This window comes from Phragmites australis, chromosome 13, assembly GCF_958298935.1.
Source record: "Phragmites australis chromosome 13, lpPhrAust1.1, whole genome shotgun sequence".
In the NCBI taxonomy this organism is placed as follows: Eukaryota; Viridiplantae; Streptophyta; class Magnoliopsida; order Poales; family Poaceae; genus Phragmites; species Phragmites australis.
Genome location: NC_084933.1, coordinates 638,611 through 646,829, shown reverse-complemented (window position 1 = coordinate 646,829; position 8,219 = coordinate 638,611). Strand labels below are relative to the sequence as shown.

The window sequence follows — 8,219 nt, the reverse complement described above, 5'->3', positions numbered from 1 at the left end:
TACAAGGATGGCCTCGGCGTCGTCGACGACTCGACGTACCTTTCCGCAAAGAGCAGGCCAGCAGTTCTTCGCGCGGCGGGGCTCCATGGCAACCTCTTCGTGCGTGGGCTTTCGCTGCGCATCGTCACCATGCATAGGACTTCGCCGGTCATCGTCAACACGGGGAGCCTTCGCCGGGCATCAACGTGTGTGGACCCTCGCATTCTGCGCTTACAGCTGTTGATGCTAATTCACTTGATTAGCACCTCTCTCTCTCCTCTTCTCCTGAGGTTAGCACACACGCAGAGCAAGTAAAACAAGCAATGTACACAAGCTAACACTGTCCACACACATAGAAGCTAGCAAACTCAACATTCTCACGCACACGGGAGAGAAACACAACGAAGAAGCTAATACACACAACATAGGCTTTTTGGTCGACGCACGCACAGGGATTACAACAGGCTACATTTTCCCTCCTCTGTCCACTTCTCTCATTACCCAGCACTCCTTATATTTATACACAAATGAGCCTTTAACTGCACTCCTAAACTCATGGCCACTAGACGCACAGCATGCACCACAAACACACCCATGCATGCCTGCATGCAAGCACCACGATCACTTGACCACTTCACGGAAAACTAACCAAATCAAGATTATGGCTAACAACAGCAACGGGAGCCTTCGCACGTGAGACCACGTGAGGCTTCGTCACCATGCGTGTACCTCAGCCGGGCTTCGTCAGCACTTTTATGCCTTCGCCGTGAGTCGATAACGCGCCTCCAGCGGCGATGGCTTTCGCGCCTCCGACGGCGCCGGCCTTCGCGCGTGCGTGCAATCAGCACAGACATGGCTTTCCAAGGAGTCATGGCAGCACGTGTCCGCCATCCTCGAGCCTTTGTTGCACTCTCATCGTGCGAAGTACTCGCCCTTCTTGGGCCTGCAGGAAGCCAGTAGCATGCCTTCGGCTCTTCCTCCACTCGGCAGATCACCATTTGTTTACCTTTATTGGGTTACAGGTGGCATGGCTTCGTTAGCCAACGAGCTGAGCGCTTGACTGTTGAGTGGGTCCGAAAAGATTTAATTAACTCTTGGCCGGCTACGCCATGGTTTAAATCCACAGGTTCTAACCCTTCGTTCGGATTCATAACCTTAGCACATCGAAGCATTTCCTATTCATGTGTGCATCGCGTATTCACCTTTTGCGCATGTATGCCACACAAGTGCATCGAAGAATTTATCTTTTACACGCCAACATTACACATGCATCAAAACATTAACTCTTCGCATGAGTGCGAAAGTCTCTACTTTTTGTGCACCAATATTATACAAGGACACCGAACCTTTTACTCTTCATATGCAGGGTATTAACCTTCACAAGAGGGAATTTATTGTTATACGCTGAAGTGATTAATTTTCACGCATTTACTTTATGCGTCAAAGTGCCTATTCTTTTCAATGCGCATATGCAAATGTTTACTTTCAGTAAAAATTGTAAGACGAAGTAACGGTTGACCTTAATAAGAGCCAACGTGCCTTCGCGGCAAGGGAAAGACGAAGCGTCGATCGACCTCAAAACCGAGACATCGCTTTCGCAAAAATTGTAAGGCAAAGTGATGGTTGACCTTAATAAGAGGCAACGTGCCTTCGAGACAAAGTAAACATGATATAATTCATTTTTACCCTTCGCATGATATAACTCATTTTTACATGTCAAAGTGTTTACTCTTCGTATACTCGCATTACATCTGCGCCATGATATTTATTCTTGCTTGTTACCAAATTGGTTATTTTTTGTGCTTCCATTGCACATATGCCGAAGCATTTACTCTTCTGAATACATATAATAACCCTTCGCTCGAGGGACCTCATTCCTCACTTGCAGGTTTTAGCCCCCTGTATAGGGTTCTTATCCTTCATTTGAGAGTTTTCATTCTTCGGTGTGACTAAGCACCCATCCTTCATATGTGTTTCAGATGGTGAAAAGTATGCTTCGTACATTGTATTCGCATACTGAAGTGTTTATTTTTTGTGCAATTGCATGCATGCATAATTTGCGCATATATACACTTCGCATGTGTGCATACTTTTCACATATGTGCATAGCATCACCACTCAGGAATACATACACTTTGCACATTTTGCATTGCATTGAGATATTCTCCACTTATGTTTACTTTTTTCGAACGCTTGCATAACATATGCATTGAAGCGTTAATTCTTAATACAGTTGCCGAAGCACTCATTTTCTTTACGCTTGCATTACTTATGTGCATCGAAGCAGCTATTCTTACCTTTCGCGCGTGTGAAGCAAGTGTTCTTCATGTGCCGGAACTACATATGCATCAAATGTCACCCTTCGCTCGCATAGAGAAGCTTTTATTTTCCATGCGTTCTCGTTACATTTGCGCCGAAGCACGCATTCCTCACAAGAACGCCAAAGCATTATCCTCTATATTTATTACATAAATGCATCAAAGCCCTAATATAACGAAGGTATTATCCTCCGCGCATGAAGGATGCAAAGCACCTATGGTCTTGAAGGATAGGAAGTCGAAGTGTCGTTGGTCCTTAGGTAAAGGCAGCATACCAATCGACTTAAAAGGCGGACAAAAGCCCACCAAAGAGGGTAGAGCTTCCGCTCAGCTTCAGGTGAAAGCAACGCTCCACTCGAACCTTAGACAGTAAGTCTTGAAAACACGGCCATTTGCGCTCCGTGGAGCCAAAGATCCCTTCGTACACAGTGCATCGTCGACCACCTTCGTCGATAATGGCTACTACTTCAACTATGTTGGCACCTTTGACATCAACTCGTCATTACCTACGGCATCGGCATTGACTCAGAGAGAGTCTCCCTCACCTTAGGTTTCGACTACACCGGTAAGACTCAGGATGAGTCGTCATCATCTTCGCCTTCAACTTCGACAGCGTCAATGAGACTCTGGATGAAATCCTCGACATCTTTGCCTCTGTCTACTTCGACCAGAAGGGCTCCAACCACAACAACTTCACCTCCATCGGTTTTGACTCTGTCGACCAGAGGGGCTTCGGTCACGACGGCTTCGCCTCCATCGACTGCGACTCCGTCGACCAAAGGAGCTTCGGCCACGACGAATACGCCTACATCGCGATGACTTTTCCCACGCCGACTTCGGCTATGTCAACCATGTGGCATCTTTCACCACTCACAAACACCAGCCAAGAGGGGCTACAGGGGTACCCGGGTTAAAATCCTGTCCTGGGTCCCAAGAGTTTGGCCAGCGCACATGAGCGGAGACGTGTGAACATCGATTTCGGCGAGCCGCGACATCAGCTTTCCACCTTCGCTTCGTCGACTACGTTGAGGCCTTGTTTACCGAAGCCTCGGCAACAGGCTTCACCAAGCCCCCCTTTGCTGAGCGAGACGAAAATGTACCTTCGATTTCGGCTATGAAGGAAGAAATACCTTCCCCAAGTACCGAAGTCTTCAGCCTTCACCAAGCAGAAGAAGCACGGTGATAAGAATGTATCTAGCTCTAGCAATCATGTAAAGAAAAATTATTGCCATGTACGTGCTCTTTTCTCCATCCTTTTTTCCTACTGAATTTTCAAGGTAGAGTTTTTAGCGAGATATACATGGCGATAATAAGTTTAGGCCTTTTTCTAGTTGTAGCTGTTCGTCCCGCTGTTCCATCGGAGTTTACAGCTGAAGAGTTACTGTTAGGAAAAAAATCCAAGCCCACAAAAGGATTAGAGAGGAAGTTCACCTCTCCCCCTCACCTATATAAAGAACTCAAGATGTCAAGAGGAGAGGATTCCTCTCACCTCTACTCCTCTCTCTACCTGGATAGAACCCTTCGGTCCTGTAGGCGGACATGGTTCCAACAACCACAGCTTATTATCTCCTAGGATAGCAAATTTTACATGGTCATCCCACAAGATAATTTCGGTACTTGCGTTGCAGATAAAATAGACTCGTGCTTTTATTGAAACTCCTTAAACAATCCGTAACTACGCAGAAGACATAAAACTTTGTATATATTGCCTTTTGGCTTTTGAACTCAAAAAATGAATACAAATTGCTACAACACGAACATATACAAGGCAGCGAGATGGCTCATTTGTTGACGCCGCACTAATTTTCATCCTACAAAATATTTCCCAAAAGTTCGACTATAACAACACAGATTCCACGCGAGGTTGTGCAAAACCTGGAGTATCCTCTTCTCAAGAGCTGCTTCTCGAATGTAGTCAACCTGGAATTCCTCTGAACTGGTCAAGCCAAAGCTTCATGGCTTAATTTCTACAGTATATGCCTGAAACACCATAACAACAAATTAGCTGAGATTGAAGATAGTATTACGGTATGATGTAAACTTATTGAGAGGTGGAAAGGACAACGATGATGAATGCAAACAAATAGATAGTCCAAATTTTGAGAAACTAAAAATTTGTAGTGATCAATTGATTTTCATTTACAATTAATCGCTGAACTATTGCTATCTAGAAATTTGGATCACGTTCCTAATCAATCACGTTGGCAATCTACTACAAATTATTGGATGCCTTTGAGACGGATAGTAATAGCGGAATTCTTTTATATTTCCAAAATGTCGAGCTAATCTAGCAAACACTTCCAATTACACAGATGAAAAGCATAGGTGATATGAGACAAATGTTTTGTACCTATGGCCTAAAAAAGAGGGTATTGAAAGTAAAAGTCTGCTGTAATCAACCATATGGACTCCGGGTAGATAATCAAAGCTGAAAGGCATCGCAATCACAAGCCAATTAATCTATTATAGTGTGCCCTGAGATGGCAAACTTTCTGTGATTTTGTGGAGCAGATATCATTGAAATACAAAAGGCAATTGAAGGGGGCCGAATAACCCTTTTGTATATATATGCTAGCGTCAAGTTGAAGAATGTAAGAAATGGCAACAACTAAGAATCCATGTGTAGAGAACCAAAGCTGATTTACAAAAGGTACAAAACAAACCTGTCAAAGGAGTTAGTGCTTTGATGAACATAGATGGTGATACTATTTAAGAGGAATAATCACATCCAGATTCGTTGCAATTCGCCATCCTTTAGGATAAGCATGATTCTCAGATCCAAATGGCACATGCCAGTTCATTATTTCAGAGCAGTCAGCAGGTATGCCTTCCATCTGGCTCTCATCCTCCACTAGTTGCTCTACAAATGTGGTTCCCTGCAAAGTAACAACCATCCCATCTTGTTATACTACATGCAGAAAGGCATTAGAAACAATGTCCAAACAAGGGGAGCAGAAAGGTCTCCCATTTGGTGATCACCATGTGTTTGATGGCTAGACAACTATTTTCTAGTCATATTTATTCCACTGCAATTTTTGTTGTTGTTCAATTCTTCACATATCCAGGTTTGTTCGAGTAATTGTTGGAAAGAGACAAAATTTGATCAATTGCCTACAAAGCTTCTTCGCAACATGAATAAGAATATAGTACGAGCCTCCTATAGCATTAAGAAATAAGAACGTAGTATGAAACTCAGGCATCAGGAGATTCGAAAGGAAACAGGCAACTTACTTGGAAACTCTGTTTCACCGTGTCCGGATGCCGGATTGAATTCCAGGCCAAATGGGACCTCAGCCTGGGATCCCAAAGCATGGTGCTATTGAATGCGAAACCTGATATAGCAACATGAAATCTGCGGAGCTTGCTTCCATCCTCACTTGTGTGCCATCCCACAACTTGGTTCTCTTTACACACTGGGCCTTCCAGCACCACACCATCCTTTCTATTTTCAGAGAGCACTGGAACAGGCCATGTGCCGAAGCTCCTAATCATCACAGAGTTTGCAATAAGTCAACAACCTGATTTTTATGCAGCATCCAATTTTCTCAGTAACACAGAATATGAGATTTCAAAGCATGTTTGCCAGACTAATAGATATCTGATGTTCTAGGGGTAAAACTAACTTTCTTAAGTTGAATGGTACTAAATTGTAAGAATTACCAACGAAAGCCTACAAAGCAAATCACTGTTGCTACTGAATCTGGGAGAAGGCGATTGGTAAGAATTTTGAGCCCTTTGTTCACTCAGCAATATCTCGCAATGCATTTCATAAAGTTTCAATCTTTAACTCAACTCAGACTACGTAACAGCGAAAAGATGGTTCCTTTGATCCTTTCCCTAGAATCAAAAGAATTGCAAAGGCTGAAATCTTGTTGACAGCAGCAATTGCAAATGACCTTAAAGATGTACTACTCTTGTACCAAGTGATTCATCAAAGATTGCACCTTTTGCAAGTGCGTCGCTGAATCTGGAGGACTCAAGAATTAAATGGATCAGAAGATGAGCAGTGCAGTACCTGATTTGGCGCAGCCGTTGGAAGAGCTGGAGGGAGTAGACGCCCTCCTCGTCGGCGAAGTAGACGATGCCGTCGAGGCGGTGGTTCTCGACGAGCTCGAGCGCGGCATTCATCTGGTGCGGGCGGTAGTCGACGGAATCAGCAGAAGCGTTGAGCTTGTCGCAGCATCCGACGTAGCGGTGCATGACGGAGGTGCGCCGGAGCGCTGCGGCGGCCTCGGGCGTGGGCTTGCCGGCCTCGACGACGACCCAGAGGATGGGCGGCTGGACAAGGCGCAGCGTCTGGCCCATCCGGCTGAGGTAGTAGGCCTGCGCGGCCCGGGCGTGCGTGGGCGTGAGAACGATGAGCAGCTTCTTCTTGTCGTCGTCTTGTAGTTGGATGGGGAGTAGCTGCTGGTTGAGTTGGTGGTGGTGTAGGTTGGGAGTGGAGACGATGGAATTGAGGGAAGCTGGTTGGAGGTGGGGTGTTTGAGGGAGGTGGGAGAAGAAGTGGAGGAGGCCGAGGAAGGAGCCGAGGAGAAAGCAGGCGGCGAAGCGCGGGAGCGGGCGGCGGGAAAAGAAGTGGAACGGGTGCGGGTAGCCGCCGCCGAGGTGGTGATGGGTTCTTGGCGACGAGGAGGAGGAGGAGGAGTGGCGGAGAGGGGAGGAGGGCGGCGAGGAGGAGGCGAAGGGTTGGTGGTGACGGAGCAGGTGCTGCTTCGCCGGCGAGTGCGGCCGCCGGATCGACGCCATTATTGCCGACTGCCTAGCCCTGCTTCTTTCTCTGCCCCCAACCAATCAATTGCTTCTTCTTCCTTGGCTTGGGTATCAGGCGTTTGGAGCAAGAAGAAAGGAGATGATTTGTTGGGGCGATGCTCTCGGGGAGGGAAGAATAATCATGGCGCGAATCGCGGGGGATGTTGAAGTCAGCGGGAGTTTGGCTTGGGCAGGCTCGAATCGGATGGAGCTGGAGGAGAGAGGAAGAAAGTTTGGTCTGGGTTGGTGACGGTGGGAGAGAGAGAGGTGCGAGGAAGAGGAGGCTCCGGTCGCCGTGGACCAGAGGAAGCAACAGGAGAAGAAGGCCTAGGATGCAAGGGAGAGGCAGACGACGTCGTCAGCCAGGTCCGGAAGTTTTTGCAGCATTTTTACTACTGCTACAGATCTCATACATATTTTTTCCATGCTACAGTAGAATTAAATAAGCTAATCGCCTTTAAATTCAGTGCAGCAGTGTTACAAGTTGAAAAGATTTGACTTGACAAGGAACTAGTTTTGGAATCAAATTGAAGTTGTAGTTTTTAGCACCAAATTGAGCAGTTGTTAGCAGCAAATTGAAATTGTGCTCCTACTTAGCAAGTGGGCATGATGGAGTCCAGCTCGGTCAAAAGCCTTCCTTCAAACCAACGCGGCTTCGTTGAGGTTGGCGCTGGGCCACACCACCCTTCCATTCCACAGTATTCCTCACGCCCAGCCATGAATTTGTGCTGTTTTCGACAGCAGATTCATACCGAAATAAAACTGTGGGCGTCAGACATTTTTCGGAATAGTGTATTCGCAAAACCTAGCCTGCTTGTCACGAACTCGAGGGACTTGGGGCTAGAAGGTTCCAGAAGAGCAGCAACATAGGAATTGGATAGGGTTCGGAGGAGGAAGAAGAAGGGCAGGGATAACATTCATCGTACTAGTCTGCCTTCCAAGGAGAGAGCCAAGTTATGCCCGACTTACAACCTGAGCCACAGCCTTGCCATTTCAGGCCAAATCCGATTGGAATCCTCAGCTGCAACTGCAGATGATCTGGATCCGGCCAAATCAGAGATTTATACGTACATTTATTCCGTGGATTGTACCCATGAGTGGTGCTCGGCGGTACCCTCTCTACCTGTTGAAGCAAGCGCATCGATATTGTGGGTGTGTTCTCCACGAGCATGC

The 8,219-nt window shown here is 46.5% G+C and overlaps 1 protein-coding gene across 2 annotated transcripts; it reads right to left on the bottom strand.

The window, feature by feature from the left end:
- Positions 1-3,919: 3,919 nt before the first annotated feature.
- LOC133888976 (probable glucuronosyltransferase Os04g0103100) lies at positions 3,920-7,400 on the bottom strand. 2 transcript variants are annotated; one of them, XM_062329401.1, is made up of 4 exons: positions 6,313-7,399; positions 5,529-5,781; positions 4,961-5,173; positions 3,920-4,277 (listed from the first exon to the last, which is right to left on the bottom strand). In XM_062329401.1, exons 1-3 carry the CDS (start codon positions 7,041-7,043, stop codon positions 5,003-5,005), a joined length of 1,155 nt encoding a protein of 384 aa, XP_062185385.1. In that variant the 5' UTR covers positions 7,044-7,399; the 3' UTR covers positions 3,920-4,277; positions 4,961-5,002. The 2 variants fall into 2 exon arrangements, with proteins under 2 accessions (XP_062185385.1, XP_062185386.1); XM_062329402.1 differs by lacking the exon at positions 3,920-4,277 and adding an exon at positions 4,295-4,725 and having other exon boundaries at positions 6,313-7,400.
- Between the last annotated feature and the right edge of the window lie 819 nt (positions 7,401-8,219).